The 21,621-nt window shown below is 39.5% G+C and overlaps 2 protein-coding genes across 5 annotated transcripts in view; both read left to right on the top strand.

Annotated features, from left to right (window-relative positions):
- The window catches only part of RAB44 (RAB44, member RAS oncogene family), a 66,690-nt gene extending 59,183 nt beyond the window's left edge, over nucleotides 1–7,507 (top strand). For all 4 annotated transcript variants that reach the window (XM_031964969.1, XM_023502943.2, XM_031964970.1 and 1 more), the window contains 2 exons: nucleotides 1,152–1,228; nucleotides 6,962–7,507. In XM_031964969.1, the coding sequence (XP_031820829.1) occupies nucleotides 1,152–1,228; nucleotides 6,962–7,049 (165 nt within the window). In that variant the 3' untranslated portion in view covers nucleotides 7,050–7,507. The remainder of the gene's footprint in view (nucleotides 1–1,151; nucleotides 1,229–6,961) is intronic.
- A 12,537-nt stretch (nucleotides 7,508–20,044) lies between these two features.
- On the top strand, nucleotides 20,045–21,130 carry LOC100929499 (galanin receptor type 1-like). Its single transcript, XM_031968626.1, has one exon. The coding sequence runs from the start codon at nucleotides 20,045–20,047 to the stop codon at nucleotides 21,128–21,130; it is 1,086 nt and encodes a 361-aa protein (XP_031824486.1).
- The last annotated feature ends 491 nt before the right edge of the window (nucleotides 21,131–21,621 follow it).

The following is a 21,621-nucleotide window of genomic DNA, read 5'->3' as shown; positions in this document are numbered from 1 at the left end:
CTTTTCAAACATTCACTTAGGGGAATTGCATCAGGCAGAACAAACTGTACGTGTGACTGAGAACTGATCTCTCATTGGCCAGTCCCCTGTCACATACAAAGTAAGAAGCTTGGACTATATGATCTCTGAAATCCTCCCCAATTCTAGAACTACTAGATTTATTTTGATGATTAATAAAATGACCTGGGTGAAAGTGGATCCAGGATGTCAGAATGAGAGGAGTAAGTCTGGCTCCTCAAACATCCCATAGAAAACACAAAAGAGAAAAAAAATGGTTAAAAAAACAACTATAGTTTGATCTGCTCAGGGAATGTGTGAAGGGAAGCAACATATCATAAGCTTGAGAAAATAGGCTGGAGCCAGTTTGGGAAGGGCTTTTAATGCCAAACAAAAGAGATTATATTTGGTTCTAGTAATAGGAAGCAAACTATTAAAAGAAGTGAAACCATCTGGGAAAGCTAAGAAAACTACAAGATCACAGTTTAAAAGTTGAAGAAAATAAAAACACACAAAAATATAAAGTGAAAATTAAAAAAACTAAAGATAATGAGAATTATTAAAAATAAATAAATTTTTTTAAAGAAGAAAATTATTTGAATGGAAGTAGTATAGAAAAAATTTTTAAATGATGCAAATAGTATCAAACTCCAGAGCTAAAGAAATCGAACCAATATTGAGATTCCTATGATATTTTATATTTGTGTAGTGAATTCTGTGCAATAATAATTTTGTCTCCCTTCAGGACTTCCTCTACTCCTATGCTTCGAACTTTGCCTCATATCCACTTTCCTAGATCCAAATTTCTCCCTATTCTTATTCCATACCATAAACCCCTTTCTGGGTGATTCTTTATGGTGGAATTATTCCTTCTCCCAAGTAGCATGTATATTTAATAGGAACCTTTTGGAGTCAGTGTCTCAATGCAAAGAGCTAACTCTAATGATGGGATTTCAGGTACCATGACATAAAAAAGGAGAAATGTTTCATGCCTAAGTCACATGATAGTAACAGCCTCCCCCTCTCCCTCTCCTTACTTGTAGAGCTAGTCCCCCATTCTAAAAATTATTTGCAGGCTGACCACTTGAGAACAGATATTGCCTGCCTTTGTTCTCAAGACTGTGGTTATCCTGTGTTTCTGTTTGACCTTGCAGGAAATTGGGGTCATCTTTGGGGAATGCAGTGCTGTCTTAGGGCATAACATCTTAGAGCCCATCATGTCCTTAGCCAGGTGAGTATAACCTGTCCCCAAATTTCCACATCTCAGGATCCGATCCTGGTATTAATATTCTGTGTGTGTGTGTGTGTGTGTGTGTGTGTGTGTGTGTGTGTATGTTTAAACACTTCTATACAGGGTAGGTTTGGGGGTTCTGGTAAATTGGAGGGAATTTAAAGGGGGGATTTATCAAGTCATTATGATTATAATGCTATTAAGAGAGCATTTTATATTTATGTAGTGTTTTAGAGCCCTAATTTTTTGTATCCTCCAGAAGAATGTAATACCTTTGAGAGCAAATAGTATTTAGCCTCATCTTCCAAGCAAGGGACACAAGCAAGAAAGAAATAGGAGCAGGGCAAGAAAAATTGGGGCAAAGACCTAGGTGAGACTCTGTAATTAAAAAAAACAAAATAAAAAGAGACTCTAGAACGAAGAGCAATAATGAACACAGTGTGGTAGTTGGAATCAGGAAGGCTTAGGTGCAATTTCTTTTTTTCCCTGTATCTGATTTATTTAATTTATTATTTTCCCCCAGTTGCATTCAAAACAATTTTTACATTGTTTTTAAAATTTTTGAGTTTTAGATTCTTGTTCTTATTTTTATTCTCTAGTTCTTATTCCCACCCACAATTAAGAAACCATATGTGAAGTTATGTAAAACATTTCTATAAAATTCAAGTTGTGAAACATAATCCCATTTTAATGAAAATAAAAATTTAGGTGCAAATTCTTATGATGTTCATTAGCTTCTTACAAACCAATATTCCTAAAGTACAGATCTAAGTATAGATTCATAGATTTAGGGCTAAAGAGAGCTTAGAGGCCATCTTCCTCATTTTACAATTGAAGAAACTGAGGCATGGAAGGTTAAGTGGAAGATTCAGGATCACAATCTAGTCAAGAATCTGAGGTGGGATTTGAGTTCAGATCTTCCTGATTCCCAGATCTGGTGCACTATTCATTGCTCTACTTTCCTGCTTGAGTTTTTATGGCTCCCTATTACCTCTAAGGTAAAAATACAAATCTTTCTTTTGGGGCATTAAAACTCCTCACAAGCTGTTTCTGTTCTCTCTTTCCTTATTTGATTAAACATGATTTCTCCACCTTCACTCTCTGTTCCAGCTTGGTTGTCTTACTTGTTGTTCTTCCTACATGACATTCCATCTGCTATTTTTCACTTTCACTTGGGTACTGCCTCATACCTAGGATGCTCTCTTTCTTCCCCTCTGCTTCATGAAATCTGCATCTCCCTTCAGTTCAAAGCCCACATCCTTTCAGAATCCTTTCCTTATTCCTCTAGTTAGTACCTGTTGCTCTCCCAAGTCTCCATTTATATGTATGCTTACACATATACATACACAATAAGTGGATTTAGTAGAGTAAAAGCTTCTTGAAGACAAGAGACAGTTCTGTAACCCCAGTTCCTGGTATATAGTAGGTGCTTACTAAATATTTGTCAGTTGAAGTAATTTAATTTCTGCAGGTTTTAACTTCCTCATCTTTAAAATGGAAATAATAGTACCTGGAATACTAACTATAGCCTATGGTACAATGGTGAATAGAGCTCTAGATCTGAAGTCAGGAGGACTGTTAAAATTCTGCCATACCAGCTGTGTGACTATAAACAATTCACTTGAAGATAATATAATGGAGATAATAATAGCACCTACCTCTTAGAGTTGTTCTGGGGACCAAATGAGAAAGTATTTTTAAATGTTTAGCACAGTGTCGGGCATATAATAGACAAAGCATAAATGCTTTTTTCCTTCCCTTACTCCTCATAAGGTTATTTAGAGACTCAACAAAGATAATGAATAGTTAAATGGTGCAGTGGGTAAGGGTGCTGACCTTGGAGTCAGGAAGAACTGAATTCAAATCTGGCCTCGGACACTTACTAACTATGTGACCCTGGGCAAGTCACTTCATTCCATTTGCCTCAGTTTCCTCCTCTGTAAAGTGAGTTAAAGAAGGAAATGGCAAGCCACTCCAGTATTTTTGACAAGAAAACTTCAAGTGGGCTCACAAAGAGTTGGACACACTTGAAATGACTGAACAAAAACAAATAGTTAACATGAAAAAAAATCTGCCTTCTTGTAATTTCTACCCATTGCTCCTAGTTTAGGGACAATCCTGACACCTCCTTCCCCCATAATAAAGCTCTTTGATTACTTGAAAACAGGTATCTTGTTCCTCTTTCTCTTCTCCATGTTAAATATCTCCAGTTTAAAAAAATCATAGGATCATGGAATCATATATTTTCAAAATAAAAAAATAGAAAAAGAAATAAAAGGAAAATAAAAACAAAACAAGAGATTGTCATGTGTCCAGCAGAACATCAGGGAGGATTCAAAATATGTAACAATAAACTTCCATTTCAAGAAAACATATATAATAATAGAAGAGATTATATTTATCCATCTCTGCTTCCTTCTAGGTTATTATTTTGTTCTCTGCTGTGTACTTTTTATTTTATTCTTTTTTTCCCCTTTCATCCTCCCCTCCCCCCAAGCAGGCTACGATTAAGTTGGAGGACCCTATCCAGCTTTTTAATCTTGATATTATATTGGCTTTCTTGGACTGCTTTGTTACAATACTTACTCCTCTTGAGCTTGCAGTCCATTAAAACCCTGAGTCTTTTTCATAAAATCTATTTTATACTTCTGATTTTTTCCCCTGTAAAATCCACCATTCTTAAATGTCATCTCCTTAGATTCAGACTATCACTTTAGCCTGCCAAGACCTTTTCAAATCTTACATCTATCATCTGGTGTGATAACTATCCCTCCCAGCTCAATGTCATCTACACAGCTGATAAATATGCTCTGTAACCCTTCCTCCAAGCTAGTGGGAAAATGTTGAACTGTACAGTACCAAGGACAGATCCCTGGGGCACTTCTCTATCAGTTTTCTTTCTCACATTCTACTAAATCACCACTTTACTTTTTCTTTCATTTCTTACTTTATCTCACTAGTTCTGATTACCCATCTGCTCTTCCATGAACTATTTCTCCTCATTCCTTTAAAAAATTATAAATTCAGTTTTAATTGTTTTATATAACATACTATAAACAAGCCCTCATTTTATAGATGAGGAAATGGAGATACTAAGGTTCAGAGGAGAGAAATGACTTATCTGGTGTCATACAGCTCATCTTATTCATAGGATTATAGATTTAAGAGCTGAAAGGGACCTTACAGGTCATTGAGTCCATCTTCCCCCCTCCACCCCACTTCTGTCTTATTTTCCAGATGAAAAAAGGAAGGTTCAGAGAAGTTTGTTCATCGTTGCACAAGTAGTGAGTAGCTGAAGTAACATTTGAACTCAGGTCTCCCTGATTTTTGGTAGCTGCTCAATCTATCCTGCCTTAATTAAGCTGCTGAAAAACCCAGAGAAAGTTTTGCCATCTCACTTCCTCAAAAAAGATCAGCTCTCATGTTAGGAGACAACTAGGAGTACATTTGGAGGAGAGTGAAGAAGATTGTAGGTGTCCAAGTCTATGGCAGCAATTTAGGGATTGAAATGAGATTTTCACAGAAGACTAAAGACAGGGCAGTTACGCATAAAGCTATAGGTCTTTATTAAGGCTAATTTTAATTTGCCCAAATGAAGGACTAAAGGATTTAAAATGAGATGCTGAAATAAGGACAAGATTATAGGGGAGGGGTAAATTTATTATACCAGATTTCAATTGCCCAGCAAGGATTACCAAGATTTGGATGTAATAGCTCTTTAGATCAAAAAAAGAAAAAATGACAGGGATCCTTCAGAGAGACCTCACTTGACCTTGACCCAATAAGTTTCACCAGCTCTCTGCCTCTTTTCCCAATAGATATGGGGAGTATTTGTATCCTACACTCAAGCAGTTTATCAAGGCTACTGAAGGCTATGGGGGTGGTTCTGAACTATCTTGTTGATATTTCAATTCTGATGTCACAAATGAGGAAGTACTAGGATCTAGCACTGGCATGGGGCATCGAAGTTTCCAGAAAAAGGCAGGAAATGGAGACCATACTATATAAAAATAAATGTAAGGAACCAGAAATATTTAGTTAGAAAAGAGAAAGTTGTAGGGAAAGATGAGTGGTCATTTATTCGAAGAGGTCAAAGTGGGGGGATGGTGGTAAATGTTTTACAAGCAGCTCTGGGAGGAAAAATGTATATATAATGTACTTTTAAGCTTATTCTAAATCATTAATATTTTCCCATCCCTTTCTTAACTCTAGACAATAATCAAGACAGTAAATTGATCCCTGATTTGTAAGATTTACTAATTTATGAGGTATAAATCCTCACACTGAAGATTTAACTGCTCAATTTTGATTAGGCTTCAGCACATCCCTGGATAGGAGATCTTCTATGTGACTCCAGTGAGTAGAGGAAGAAAGCACAGGTAGAAGTTGCAGAGTGAAATTTTGGTTCAGTGAAAGGAAGAATTCATTAATAATTTGAGTTGTTCCAAAGTGGAATGGGCTCAATTATCATCAGGTCAATAACTTCAAAGATTCATTCATTCAATACTGCTGAATTCTAGTCAAGGTTTACTATATGCAGAGCACAATGTCAGGTCCTGGGGAAGTTACAAAGTTTAGATAATCAATCAACAAGCATTTATTAAGCACTAATTCTGTTCAGGTTACTGTTTAGAAACAAAAGTGAAATAGTCTCTGTCCTCAAGGAGCTTACATTCCATGGGGAAAGAGAACATGCATGCAAATAATTACATGAAAAATAAATACAAATTGCTCAATAGATGAAAGAGGACCACTAATGTAGATAGGAGATGGAGTGAAATGAATGAGCAGGAGAAAAGGCTACCTGTACTGGAAAGTCCATAAAGGCAAATAATCATCCTAGAAAGTAGAATAATGTCCAGTTGTAAAAGTCTTTAAGTGTCCAGACCTAGTTGTCATCTGGTACAACTAATTTTATTTCATTTACTTTATTTTGGTGAGGCAATTTGGGTTAAATGAATTGCTCAGGGTCACACAGCTAAGAAGCATTAAATGTTTGATACTGGATTTGAACTCTGGTCCTCCTGACTTCAGGACTATTGCTCTATCCACTGGGCCTTCCACTGCTCCTTCCCTACTTGCTGAAAGTCACACAGGGAATAAGGAATATAGGTTTGCATTATGGTCCTCTGACTCCAAAGTCATTGTTTTATTTTTGGGCTCATCTACTCTGTCCTTCAAGGAATTTATACTTTATAATATAGGAAATAGTTGGAGCAATGAGGTGTCACAGTGGATAGAACACTGGGCCTGGAGTCAAGAGAATCTGAATTCAAATCTGGCCTTGGATGCTTACTAGCTGTGTGACTTTGGAGAAGTCACTTCACTCTGCTTGCCTCAGTTTCCTCATCTGTAAAATGAGCTGGAGAAGGAAATGGCAAAGCACTCCAATATCTTTGCCAAGAAAACCCCAAATGGGGTCAGGAAGAATCAGACAAGATTAAAATGATTGAACAACAACATAGAAAATAGTTGAGAGTCTCTATCTTCATGGGCATGAAATATGAATAGGTATAATAGATAGTGTCATATGGTCACATGTGTGAAACAGAGCAGCTCTGGTGGGAATGGTTACTTGTGAAAGGATGTTTCAGAGGGAATCAAGTTTTAAGTAGGGGGTTGGCTCAGCTGATCTTTCTTACAGCTCCAGGAATTTAGGATCCTAAATTCAAGGCCTGCAGATCCAAAGGCCTCCCTCACTTTCTCACTCATGCTACTTGGGTTACCTCACAGGGCAATGCAAGAACAGGACACCAAAATGAAACATAGTGTGGTGAAGCTGGAGAAGAAGGAGGTGAAGAAGGCTGGTTGCTGCTCCTGAGCTGTGTGGGCCTGTGCAGGAGTGCTTGAAGGGGCCAGTGATGTGAAAGGTGGTGTTGGACTCGATCCCTTCACTTTCTCTTCCTTCCTTTGACAACTTTGACAACTAACAGCAGCAAGGAAAACCAGGAAAATTCATGAATCTTGAGCTCAAAGAAAAGAGCATGTATGAAGCATTTTTTAAAAATTCACAGAAAGCAGAAGAACATTTGGATGGGGACACACATACAAGGGCAATGTACATATTTTTGTATTAAATTTAAATGCAAATTTTAAAAGAATTATATGGAACAAGTTCACAGTTTCATATATAATCCTCTTTTTCTAGTCTTCTTTATGTTATGTTTACTAATGTTTGTTACGTTCATAATAAAAATTATCTATCTATCTATCTAGCCCAAACCTTATTGAATTGGACTTTGGGAATTCATGAGCTGTAATAATAAAATAAAAGACTCATCTTCCTGAGTTCAAATCTGGCCTCATTCACTTAAGAGCTGTGTGATCTTGGGCAAGTAACTTCACAACCTTTTTGCTTCAGTTTCCTTATCTGTAAAATGAGCTGGAGAAGGAAATGGGAAACCATTTCAGTATTTCTGCATAGAAAACCCCAAATAGGACAAAATAATGTAAAGAGAGGTTCATGTCTTAATTCTGATAACTACTGGCTGTATGATCCTGAGTGTCACTTAACTTTTTAGCATCCTAGGAAATTTCTAAGACCATTAATTGTAGAGAAGGTGGCAACCTGCATGGGTTAAAGGAATTTCCTCACATGAGAGTTTCTTATATCAATGAAATTCCAGGTTTAGTCTCTAACTCTAATAATCAAGACTGAGTCTGGATTGAAGTTTTATGTTTGAAGGAAATTTGCCTTCACAAATTAATATCATAAAAGAAATTGAAAGCTTAAGTGGTTTTAAGCCACTTAAAGGAACAAACCATTTTCAGACCCAATCTGATCTGAAATTTGGATAATCATTAACCCAGTTGGGCTAATTTATTCAACAAACATCAAGTACCTCCCCTGAAGAACACTTTCCTAAGCTGGGACATACAGAGTTTAGATAAAGACAGGTCCCTCTCCTCCTTGAGCTAGTTAATTACAGCTTGTTACCTGTTCATTAAAGCAAGTTCCCTAAGGATCTCTACTTGGCAACACAAGGTTAGTCTTATTATTATGCACTTAAAAATAATCAAACAGCATCTCCTTGAAAATATTGTGCAGTTCTGACTTGGTGCTCATTCTAATTGGGGAGAAGGATCCCTCCCACTCCAATTTTTTCAAATCTAGACCCAAACACTCATGGCAGCCTATGACACAATTCCTTCTTCCTGTTCTCCAACCGCAACATCCAGCTTTAATGGGAAGCTTCCATTTAGGAGACATTCTTTGTCTCAGTGTCCTCTGGACGCCCTCTGAAGTGGTTATTTGTCTCGGCCAACAGACAGTCAATCAGTACTTATTAAGTCTGTATGACATGTTGAACACAAGTCCTAGCCCCAGGGTATGGAACTGTGAGGATATAAAACAGAGACAAACCATTCTTGGGCGAATGGAAAGAAGAGACAGCGCTGCTTACTGACTAGAACACTGGTTTGGGAGTTGGGAGACTTTTAATCCTTTCCTAATTGATTTTCCATTGCCTTTTTCCTAGAAAATGTTCCAAACCTTCTCTCCTCATTAGAGAAGAAAGACAATAAAATTCAAGAAAATACCTCCCTTGGTCTTAGTCAATGAGTGGTCAAACCTTGGTGATCCTCCATTCTCAGTGTATCTTGTTCCTGTCTGCTTTTCCCCAACTCAGAGTCTCCCACATTGCTCCACTTCCTCTCAGGATAGGGCAACACCTGCTTAGCAAAGTGCCTGGCGCATAGTAAAAATTTAATAAATGCTTATTTACTTGATCTCTAAAAAGTAGGAAATATGTATGATGTTCCTTTATCTTCTCTATTTTACACTTTCATATCCCTTAATATGATCCCACATTTTCTCCTAATAAAAGAGGTGGGCCTTCTCCCCATCAGCTCGTGTGTTTCATAGTAGGAGCTTAATAAATGTTTATTGATTGATTGTTAGGCTCTCCATTTCCATTTCCTCTCCCAATCACTTTTTAGCCTCTTTGCATCTGGCTTTGGAATTGAAATTTCCCTCTCCAAGGTACCAATTGGTGGTTGAAGTCAGTGGTTTTGTTGTGATCAGATTGGCATAATAAAATTAGGAATAAAAAACAGAAGTGGAAGCCATTGGGTCTTTAATATTCACCTAGTCCTTTTGTTCTCACCCTCAACTTGGTTTGACTGGAAATCAAATGGCAAAACAGGATCTGAAGGTAGTATCATCACCCCATCTAAGGAGGGAATTGAGAGGATTGGAGCAGTAAGTGGTGGTGAAAGAACCATACTGACTTAATTCTGGAACTAGGTCAGTTTCTTTTCTATTCAATTATGGGTTTACAATTCTGTCTTGTGGGGAAAAAAACAACTTTATTTCATTATCGGAACTGAGAGAAAACCTTATTGCATTATTTGAACCTAACCTTGTATAGCTGGGAAACTGGACCACCTCTTTCTGTTGCTTAGAGACCCTTAACCTAGGTTTTGCTAAGTAGAAACCCAGTCATTCCCCAAGGTAGATGTAAGGAGTTTTCTCACAATTGTACATCTCAAGCAACTCCTATGTCTTATCTGGTCTCATATTGATCAATTAGCATTTTTTCTATGTTCTTTTGATTGTTCACAAACATCTGAGGAGAGTGGGACCACTCTTTTTCTGATTTCAGGGAAATGCACCTATTTACTCTCCCCCTTCCAATTTGGTTAAGTCCCTAATCTTTTTTCCAAATAGAAATTAGATCACCTAATGTTGTATGCTTGGAAGTTTTGTTTCCTCAGTCATTTCATCTTTTACCTGCCATACTGCCATTGAGTTTGTGAGAGGATTCCATTGATTGGAATCCTGAAATACTTTCAGGGGAGGCAATCAAAACTAAGGGATTTGGAAGGAGTTACAAAGAACTCTCCAATTGTAAATCAGATAGTTTACTGGGTTCTCAAATTGGTATCATTTCCTAGCCTGAAGTATTTTGCAGTCATTTGTTGACTACCTAAATGGAAATTTAGCCCTCCCTTACCAGGAAGAGGTTTGCTAGCTGCTAAATCTCAGCAGTTGGTAGCAGAGAGCACATACTCTTTAAGAGATTAAAAACCAGCAGATTTAGCAATCAAGAGTAGATGCCCCACTAGAGAGTGAAGACACCATATTTAGCAGAGACAATACATAATTTCATCCAAGAGAATGACGATAATGAGACAACATACCAAAACCTATAGGATGCAGCCAAAGCAGTTCTTAGGGGAAATTTTATATCTCTAAATAGCTACATGAATAAAATGTAGGAAATCAATGGATTAGGTATACAATTAAAAAAAGCCAGAAAAAGGACAAATTAAAACCCCCCAATTAGACACCAAATTAGAAAATCTTAGAGAGATTAATAAAATTAAAACTAAAAAAAACTATTGAACTAATTAACAAAACTAAGAATTGGTTTTATGAAAAAACCAATAAAATAGAAAAACCTTTGGTTAATTTGATTAGAAAACTGAAAGAAAAAAAAAAACAAACAAGACATCAGCATCAAAAATGAAAAGGGTGAACTTACCTTCAATGAAAAAGAAATTAAAGCAATAATTAGGAACTATTTTGCCCAAATGGATGACAGCAAATTCAACAATCTAACTGAAATGTCTGAATATTTACAAAAATATAAATTGCCCAGATAAACAAAAGAGGAAATAAATTAAATAGTCCCATTTTAGAAAAAGAAAATGAACAAGCCATTAATGAACTCTCTAAGAAAAAAATCTCAGGATTCACAAATGAATTCTACCAAACATTTAAAGAACAATTAATTCCAATACTATGTAAACTATTTGGGAAAATAGGTAAAGAAGGAGTCCTGCCAAATTCCTTCTATGATACAAATATGGTACTAATACCCAAACCAGGAAGAGCCAAAACAGCTCCTTAAGAGGTTAAAGACCAGTAGATGTAGCAGTGAACAGCTACATAATACCCAGAGAGATGCCCAGCAGAGAGTAAAGATACCATACTTAGCAGAGACATAATTCACCCAGCAAAGATAGCTCAACAAATACCAAAAAATATGATTACATCATTGGAGGGCTTTGAAGGTTCTATAGCTGTAGGGATGTGAGTTGTTCTGGTCACAATATGCTTTTGCCATATATATCTATCCCTAAAGACTTATCTCTATACCTGTTTTCTGGTCACACATTCTCTACACATATCCATTTCACCACTGATGGTATGGTAACCAGTGGAAGAGCATACTTTGTTTGCCTGAAAGAATATTTTTTTTGCTCATTTAATTAAATGTCTTTTACATTGAACTAATAATATCATTTTTAGTTAAAAATTAGTGCTTTGGTTGGGACTCATGAGGATTTAAGTAGATGCTATCTCAAATCCTTAAACATAAAATAGTATTCTGGGTATTCAATGGGATGCTATATAATCATCTTTTAATTAATAAATGTGATAATCTTTCTGAGTTTTAAATCTCCTTGATTTCTGTATATACTATTAATTACTTTCTTCTCCTAGCTCTTCTTTCTTTCTTGAGTTTTTGTGACAGGTCTCTCCTTGTTCTCTTTCTACCTTTCTGATGGCCCTTTCTCAATATTCTTTGCTAGATAGTAATCCTGTCATGATAAAAAAAATCTGCACTAAAGTGAAACTGAGGCAATGAAGTTCTAAGCATGTTCAATTTATTAGCAAGGCTGACAATGGCCAACAAAAGGGATCCAAGGCCCCACAGTAGCCAAGGATACAGTTGATAGGAAACTTCTTTTATAGTCATACAGAGGAAAAAAATAGACAATGACATAGGTATATCTCACTTCTGATTGGTCACTAACTAAAGTCATTGATACCAAATAATATCAGTTTATCACCAGGTGGTGATTCCTCTGGAATGCCCATGGATGGTAATTTCTGAAGGAGAACAGGGCATTCGTGGTTCATATGCTAGAAACTTTAGAAAAATTAGAATATTTATCCACAAATTCCTGAGAAGAACTCACAGCTTCAGGCTTAAGAAGTTCAGAAGGAGTTCAAGTTTATTTTTTAGGAGGAAGTAACTTATACACAGCCATTAATACATAGCTAATTAAACTTTAATAAAATAACAAAGCAGCTAGTTGGTAATAGGGATAGAACACCCGGCCTGAAATCAGGAAGGCTGAATTTTCTGAGTTCAAATTTGGCCTTGGATGCTAACTAGCTGGGTGATCCTTGGCAATCACTAAACTCTGCCTCAGTTTCCTCCTGTGTAAAATGAGCTGGAGAAGGCAAGGCAAATCACTCCAAGATCTTTGTCAAGAAAATCCCAAATGGGTCATGAAGAGTTGGAGATAACTAAAAAAATACTCAACAACAAAAATAATACAAAATAAAGTGGAATGTGCTCTCCCCTCAAAAAAAAAAAAAAAAAAAAAAACAACCTTCTTCTCATCTTTATATTCTCAATGTGAGCTCATCAGCTCTCACAATTTCTGTGATCATTCTACACAGATAACTCTGAGATTTCAATGTTTTTCCTTCAATTCTTTCCTGAACTCTAGTCTCACATCACTAATTTTGGTAGTTGAACATCTGAACAAATGTCCCATAGGGACCTCCCATTCGACATGTCCAAAATGGAACTCATTTGGACGCCTCCTCCCCTCCCAGTTTCTCGGAGCTGCTGCCAGCACTGCCATTCTCCCAGATTCAAAAACGCAGAGTCATCCTTGATTATTCACTCCCTCCCACTTCTGTTATCTACCCTTCAAGCTTCTGCCGGCTAGGAGTGACTACTGCCTGACTGCTGGAGGTCACCGACTTAGTGAGGGCAAGGAGAGCACATGGCTTTGCTCAGTGCCTCGAATGCTAGCGATGACAGGGCATAGATGGGAAGCTGTCGTGTGTGATTTCTGTTCACTGATTTGGTCTATCAGTCTAAATCAGTCACTTGGACTGGAGGACATGGGGGCCTGGGGGCCTTGAGGAACAGTGTTCCAGAGGGAGGCGGGAGTCCAGAGGGAAGTACACATGCCTCCAGGGCTGCCTCAATTAGAGTCAGACTGCCCATGGATGTAGGAGCCCAGGCAGACATGCCGACTATCTCAGTAGCCACAAGTCTCTTCCCACTCTGATGCATCTTCCACACAACTGTCAAAGTGATTTTTCTAAAGTGAAGGTTTGAACAAATTAACCATTACATGTGAGCTCCTTGAGGGCAGGAACCGCGTTTTCAGCCTTTCTTGGCACACAGTTAGGATTTAATATATGCTTATTGACCGAGTGACTCTCCTTCACAAGAAAAAAAAATTACAATGTAGTCCTAGGATCAAATATAAATAAAAGACTTTTATTTATGTAAATATATTTATATAAATATCTACTTAATGTGGGGCAGCTAGGTGGCTTGGAAATCAGGAAGATTCATCTTCCTGAGTTCAAATCTGACCTCAGACACTTACTAGTTGGTCAATCCTGTTTGCTTTAGTTCCTCATTTTAAAAAATGAGATGGAGAAGGAAATGGCAAACACTTCAGTATCCTTGCCAAGGAAACCCCCCAAATAGAATCACAAAGAGTTAGATGCAATGACATGACCAAAAGACAATAATAAAATATTTAATCTATAAATATACTTACATATTTCATATAATCTTTATATTAATATAAAATCCTTTATTTATATTTGATCCTGGAGATAGAGTTTATTTTTAAATTGATTTTTAATAATTGTCAATATTTAACCTAAATATTGCAAAGCACAAATATTATCTCATTTTATCCTCAATACAACTCAGGGAGATAATTGCTATTATTATGCCCATTTCAAAAATGAGGAAATCGAAACAGACTTGTCTAAGTGTGACATAGCTAATGATAAGGTGACATAGCTAGTGACTACCCAGGGTGATAATTAATAAATGTCTGAGGCTAGATTTGAACTCAGGTCTTCCTAACTCTATCTCTGACACTCCATCCACCTGGCTGCCTCAGTTAGTTTTACATAGAAGAAAACTGAAGCTCAGAAGCTACTTGACTCATCCATAGTCATACAGTCAGGAAATGTCAGTGTTGAATGTGGGGCCTTATCACAGAATGAAGCTGGGATCATCTAGGCCGGCCAGATATTGGTGGGCCTGGAGGTAAGAAGACCCATCTTCCTGAATTCAAATCTGGCCTCAGACACTTTCTAGCTGTGTGACCCTGGACAGGTCACTCATCCCTGTTTACCTCAGTTTCTTTATCTGTCACATGAACTGGAGAAGGAAATGGCAAATTCAGTGTATTTTCCAAGAAATCCCCAAATGGGGGTCACAAAGTGCAGGACTGAAAACGACCAAAATCAATTCAACCAATTTAATTCAATTCAACAAAGATTTATAAAAGTTCTATTGTGTGCAAAGCATTCTTCTGAGTGGTGGAGACAGAAATACAAAATGAGACAGCCTCTGCCCTCAAGAAACTTACTGCATTCTATTTCACGGATACCATGGGGACTCTAGTAAGTAAATAGAAAATGTTGTCAAAATAATCTCAAGAAGAAGAAGACAGCTATGGCAGGAGGGACCAGGAAAGACCTCGTATAAGAAAAGACACCTGATGAAATTGCATTCTGAAGGCAGCCAAGAGGTATACAACATGTGTAAGGAAAGAGTGCCTTCTGGGCATGGGAGGCCCATGAAGTTGGGAAATGGAGTGTCTTAGATATTGTGGAGAACCTTATTGTTTTTTTAGTCCTAAAAGCAGTAGGGAGCTATGGGGAAAAATTTAATACGTAGCTGACACTCTCGGATCTGTGTCTTATTCATATTGTCTAGGCAACTATGTGGGAAGATGTATGAAAAAGGGAAGAAAATGGGGAAGTCAGGAGCTGAGGCAGAGAGTGAAAGAGAAAAATGGAAGATGGAGGTGAGAGGTATTGCGAATGAAGAATTGACTAGACCTGGCAACAGAAGGAAGAGGAACAGATGACTCTCAGTTTGCAAAATAAGGAAACCTGGAGGAGGAAGCATTTGACAAAAGAGAAAAATAAGGCCCTGAGAAATGGAATCACTTGCCCCAGGTCACACAGAAAGTATGTGGCAGAGCCTAGATTCATATTTGGATCCTCATTTCACTTTCCATCATACCAAACTGCCTTCCACTAAAAAAAAGCCGCCTCCTCCTCCTCCAGCTGGGGCTCTTGAGGATTCTGTGTGGGCTACATTTCCTCTGACCCCCGGGTTCTGTCTTTTGTCCACTCACTTCCTCCATTACTCAGCTCCTGCAGGGCCCACCTTAAGCTGTGACACAGTGAAAAGAGTGCCAAGTTCACAATGAAATGCTGTTGTTCAGTCATTTCAATCCTGACCCCATTTGGGGTTTTCTTGGCAGAGATACTGTGTGGTTTGCTATTTCCTTCTCCAGCTCATTTTACAGATGGGAAAAACAGGGTTAAGTGATTTGCCCAGAATCACACAGCTAGTAAGTGTCTGAGGCCCCTGTTACAGATGAGTTTAAGTGACTTGTCAGGATAACATAGGTAGTAAGTGTCTAAGGCTCATTTTACAGATGAGGAAACTGAGGAAAATGGGATTAAGTGACCAAGAGAACACAGCTAGTAAGTATCAAAGGCTCATTTTACAGACGAGAAAATTGAGGCAAATGGGGCTAAGTGACTTACCAGGATAACATAGGTAGTAAGTGTCTAAGGCTCATTTTACAGATGAGGAAACTGAGGTAAATGGGCCTAAGTGACTTACCAGGATAACATAGGTAGTAAGTGTCTAAGGCTCATTTTGTAAATGAGAAAACTGAGGCAAATGGGATTAAATGACTTGTCAGGATCAAACAGCTAATATCCGAAGCTGAATTTAAACAGACTCCAGGCCCAGTGCTCTATCAGTGGACAGAGCCACCAAGCTGCCCTAACAATAGTTAAATGCAATAGTTAGATAACCTGAATTCAAATCTCGACTCTCCCATTTATTCTCTGTGTTCTTTTAGGCTTCTCTTGCCCTCAGTTTTCTCATCTGTAAAATGGGGAGACAGGATGCAGTTCTTTTCTATGTTTCAGTCTAAGACTTTCTACATCTCTATACTTATATTCACATCACAGAAGAAGAACTGAAGAGCATTGCTCTTCATTTTATACATGAGGAAGCTGAGACTTAGAGAACAGAATAAGTGATTAAGAAGTGACTAAGCTGAAGTCACCTCGATGCTAGATCCCAGAACAAAAATCTGACCCAGCATTCTTTCTGTTCTACCAGGTTTCCCTGACTGTCCTCTCTCCACCCTCTCTTAACCTCTTTGGGAGCTGTTGCTATAGGAAGAAGAGGAGGTAGGAAAGGGAGGAAGGAAGGGAGAGACAAACAGAGAGGTGGAAAGGGAGACAAAGAGAAAGAAAGAGGGAAGAGAAGAGACAAAGAGACAAGAGAGACACATACAAAGGAGGGGAGAAGGGAGAGAAAGAGACACGTACACACAAAGAAAATGAGGGAAGGAAGAAGAGACAGAAAGACTGAGAAAGAGAGATGCAGAGACACAGAGAGAAAACAGAGACAGAGAAAGAGAGAAGGAAGAGAGAGAGATACAGAGAGACACACAGAGAGAAACAGAAACAGAGAGAAGGACAGAGAAACAGAGACAGACAGAGAGGAAGTGGTGGGTATATGGGTGGCGATGATTGAGTGCTGGTTGCTCTTAGTTTTGCCAACAGCTCTTTTCTGTATCTCAGGGCCCGGGGGCTAGGGCTAGCCCTATGGGATGCAGGGATCCGTGTGTTAATGAGGCAGAGTTGGCGAGGTGTGATTTACAGGAGGCCCACCTGGATATTACAGTCCTCTCATCTGTCTCTGGCTGGTCCCAGAAAGGGTAGCCCCTGGGACCATCCCCTTCCCTGCAGGTTATCTTCTTTCTTCATATCATCCCAGAGCTGGTCAGTGGAGGAGCTTTCATCTTCATCTCTACACTTTAAAGAGTGGATAGAGTGAGCCGGGAGCCCCTGAGGTTGGCTAACAGGAGGCTCGGAGCCACACCTGGGGTATGTAGCAGCAAGAGACTTATAAGTGAAGCTATGAGAGGGGCTTCTTGACTCCCAGGAGATGTTCAATTGGCTAAAGAAGACTTGGTGGTGGCAGGGGCCCTTCTCTAGAGGTTGTTTAGAGAACAGAAAGTTCTCGTTTGGGAAGTTTGAGGGAGAGGTGGTGGTTACTAAGAAAGGGATCAAGTTATAGAGAAAAAGGAAGGGAGAGGGACAAGAGAGGAGTGAAGAATGAGGGAATTGAATGGTACAAGATCACCTGGCTGACAGGGGCAGCGAGGTGACACAGTGGATAGAGTGCCAATCCTAAAGTAGGAAAGATCTGAATTCCAATCCAATCTTAGACACTTACTGGTTGTGTCAGAAAATAATTAGTAAATAATTATATTTTGCTATTGAAATGAATTATTTTATTTTATTCTTAAGTTCATATTCACGACAAGCTCTAGAATACATTCCTTTTCATTATTGAGTAGGGAATATGGGAAGCTTTATTGAAAGCCAAAGGGATCAGGGACAAAAAAAGTTTGAAAATCCTCTGTTCTATTGAGTCTCCCTTTGGTCTTTTTTCCTCCTGGTTACAAGTGATTCATATATGGCGTTTTCCCCCTAGCTCAACACTTTGGTTATTTTCCTCTATTCCATTTTGTTGCTACTGAAGGCAAGACGTTGGATCTGTTGACCCTTCCAAGTCTCTTCCACTTCAGAAATGCAACCTTTTGTGGTGGAAGGAGCACTGGACCAGGAGTCACAAGAATTCTGCCACTAACTTGCTCTTTGACCATCAAAGTTATTTCCTGTCTCTGGGCCTCAGTTTCTCTATCTGTAAAAGGAAAATAGAATAAGATGATATGGGGGAAGAATGGGCAGGAATGACCTCTCTCCTGATGTATCTTCTGCTCCTTCCTTCCCCCCAGGTGCCCATTCCCTGAAGTCCAAGACCTAAAAGATTTTGATCCGCCAATCAATAAACATTTATTAAGGAACTAACTATGCTAGATACAAAGGATAAAACTACAAGCAATGCTGTCTTGGGGAGGTGGAAAGTAAGAGGGGGAAGGGAGAAAAATTTGGAACACAAAGTCTTACAAAAATGAATGTTGAAAACCATTGTTACAAGTATTTGGAAGAATAAAATACTATTGAAAACTTAAAACTTAAAAAAATACAAACAAAGCAGTCAATTTCTGCTCTTAAGAGACAAGATGCAGGCTGTCCCAAGAGCCTAAGGCAGTTTTTAGCCATTAAAACTTAAACTTTAATAGCTATTAAAGCTTAAAACTGCACAAAGACTTTTGGGACACCCTGTAAAAGCGTTTATAAAACACATGCAAACCAGACTGAGTACCTCAGTGGGAGGGAGGAGTACTAGCAGCTGGGAAAGAGGGGAGGGAGAGCCCGGCAGAGGCCCTCAGGCAAAAGGTAGCACTTGAATTCCTTCTGGAAGGAAGCCCGGAATTTTAAGAGGCAAAGCTGAAGAGACGGGACCTTCTACAATATGGCTGATGGTCAGTGCAAAGACAGAGATAGGGGATGTGTGTGAGCAATAGCAAGAAGATCAAATGTGGCTGGAACATAAATTATTTGAAGAGAGTCATGTATGATAAGGCTACAAAGGCAAGATATGCCCAGGCTGTGAAGAGCCATTAGCTAACTAGCTTTCTACCTGGAGAACTGGTTTAAGTGCCTGTGACTGGATTTGAACTCAGGTTTTCTTTATTCTTGGCTCTGCTCTATTATGACAAACTTAGCTGTCTCATAATGAAATAGGCAGGGCAAGAACTATTATCCTCATTGCCCAGAGGAGGGAACTAAAACCCAGAGATCACGTCACACCAAAAAGCATCAGCAGAAATGGGACCAGAACCAGTCTTCTTGACTTCTGGTCAAATCTAACCTTCCATCCTTAGTAGGAAGTTCCATAGTAGAAACTCAATGACTAATTGTTGATTCATGGAGTGACTTGCATTAAGTTTCTCCACAAAATCCAGTTATGGAACATAGATTAGCAGATCGATCGGCGAACACTTACTAAGCACCTGCTAATAATGGTAGCTAGCATTTATTATGCCTTACTATGTGGCAGGTACTATGCTAAGCGTTTTACAAATATTACCTTATCTGATCCTCACTACAACATCAAAAGATTACTGCTATTGTTCAGTTGTTTTAATCATGTCCTATTCTTCCCAACTCACTTGGGGTTTTGTTGGCAGAGATACTAGAGTAGTTTGCCATTTCCTTCTCTAGCTCATTTTACAGATGAGGAAACTGAAGCAAATAGGACAAAAATGACTTGCCCAGGATTGCACAATAAGTGTCCAAAGAAAGCTTTGAACTCAGGAAGATGAATCTTTCTTACTCCAGACCTGGCACTCTATCAATGCACTACTGAGTTCTCTAAGAGATAAATGCTGCTATTAGGCCCATTTTACAGATGAGGAAATTGAAGTATTTATTCAGGGTCACATAGGAAGTACCTGAGATCAAATTCAAATTCAGGTCTTCCTGACTCTAGGTCTAGCATTCTATTCCCAGCACCACCTGGCTGACTTTAATATGCCGGAACTATTACTAGGATTAATCCAGTACAACCTCAGAGATCTGAGTGTTTGTATGAGATTTAAGGAGGGAGCTGTTCCTTTGGGTTAGGGAAGGAGTATTGTGAAGGAGCAGAAGGACCTGGAAGCCAGGGGACCTGGTCTCAATTCTGACAAAAACAAGTTCTGTGACTTTGAATAATCACTTCTCTCCCTTTCCTCATATATAAAATGGGGATGTTAGATTAAGAGGTCTGCTCTAAATCCTATCATTCTTTGGACTTCTGCTTGCTGACTTCAGGACAATCTCCTAATCTATTGTAGTGGGATTGAACGAGAAGAAGGATGGAGTTCATGCCCAAACGCAATGGCACCTTGGCTGACAACCTCCATGGCCTTCCTGAGTCTCGGCTTCGCCCCCTCTTTGCTGCCCTCTGTGGTCTCATCTTACTGGTAGGGCTGTTGGCCAACGGACTGATGCTGGTTATCCTGGGCAGAGGCTCCGGCTTGAGGGGCCAAGGCCCCGGCCCACTCCTGGCTCTGACCAACAGCCTCATGGTGAACATCACCCTGTCAGACCTGGTCTTCCTGGTGTATGTGGTGCCCGTTTTGCTGCTGACCTTCCTCCAGGAGGACTGGTGGCTGGGCCCCTTTGTCTGCACCACCAGCCAGAGCTTCAATATGGGCACCATGTTCTGCACCTTCTACAGCATGGTGGCCACGGCTCTCCTTCGCCACGCCGCCGTGGCCTTCCCCGCTGTGGCCTTGCCAGCTGGCAGAGGAGCCCAGCTGTTGCTCTGCTTGACCATGTGGATCCTGGGTTTCTCTGTGTCTCTGCCCAACTGGCTATTCCAGAGAGTGGTGGAAGAGGGGAAGGATGATGGGGAGGAGGCAGCTGTGGGAACCGGATCGACTCTTGTCCATTCCTGCCTGATGCTCCTGGCCCCTGCCCAGACCAGCTGCTATTTCACCCTCCTCGGGGCCCTGGCCTTCCTGCCTTTTGCTCTGATGCTGCTGCTGAGTTTCACTCACCTGGGCTGGCTCTTGTGGAGGGGGGAGTGGCCCCAAGTCCCCCTGGATGTCCGGCAGCACCGAGAAGCCACGGGCCTCATCCTGATAGTCCTGGTGGTCTTTGTACTCATGTGGGGGCCATGTTCTGTCCTGGGCTATGTGGCTGCGGTGGGACACCTGCCCGACACCCACACAGTCTTTGTGGCTACCAGCCTCTGCACTCTCCTAGCCTATTCCAATTGTGCCGTCAGCCCGATTCTCTGCTTCTGCCTCTCAAGACAGTTCCAGGCAGGGATCAAGGACCTTTTCTGCTGCTCCACCCAGGAAAGGGCAATCCTGAGACATGAAGGGGTGCTGCAGAGGGGAGGTGAAGGGGGGAGGGTGCAAACCCCAGGGAATCTGTGGGGGATTCCTGCCTAACGCGAGCAGGCAAGATGGGGAGCGGAGAGGCTTAGAATCATAAACTCATAGAAACCTACGAGTCATTCCCCAACTGATAAATGGTCAAAGGACAAAGGCATTCTTCCAATGAAGAAACCAAAACGATTTAAAATCATATTTAAAAAGCTCTGAATCCTTGTTGATTAGAAAAATGCAAATTAAAACTACTTTGAGATATCATTTTATACCTATCAAAATAGCTAAAATGATTGAACAAAAATGACAAATATTGGAGGGGATGGAAAAATTAAAATGGTGAAATTGTGAACTGATCCAGCTATTTTGGAGAGCAATCTGGAATTATGCCCAAAGAATTATTAAACTGCTTTATCCTTTGACCTAACAATACCTTTACTAGGTCTGTTTCCAAAGATGATTAGAGAAAAAGGAAAAGAACCTATGTGTTCAAAATATTTGTAGTAGCTCTTTTTGTGATAGCAAAGAATGGGAAATAACAGGTATGTCCATCA

The sequence above is a fragment of the Sarcophilus harrisii genome, chromosome 4 (assembly GCF_902635505.1).
Source record: "Sarcophilus harrisii chromosome 4, mSarHar1.11, whole genome shotgun sequence".
Classification (NCBI taxonomy): Eukaryota; Metazoa; Chordata; class Mammalia; order Dasyuromorphia; family Dasyuridae; genus Sarcophilus; species Sarcophilus harrisii.
This window is presented reverse-complemented; position numbering and strand designations above follow the sequence as displayed.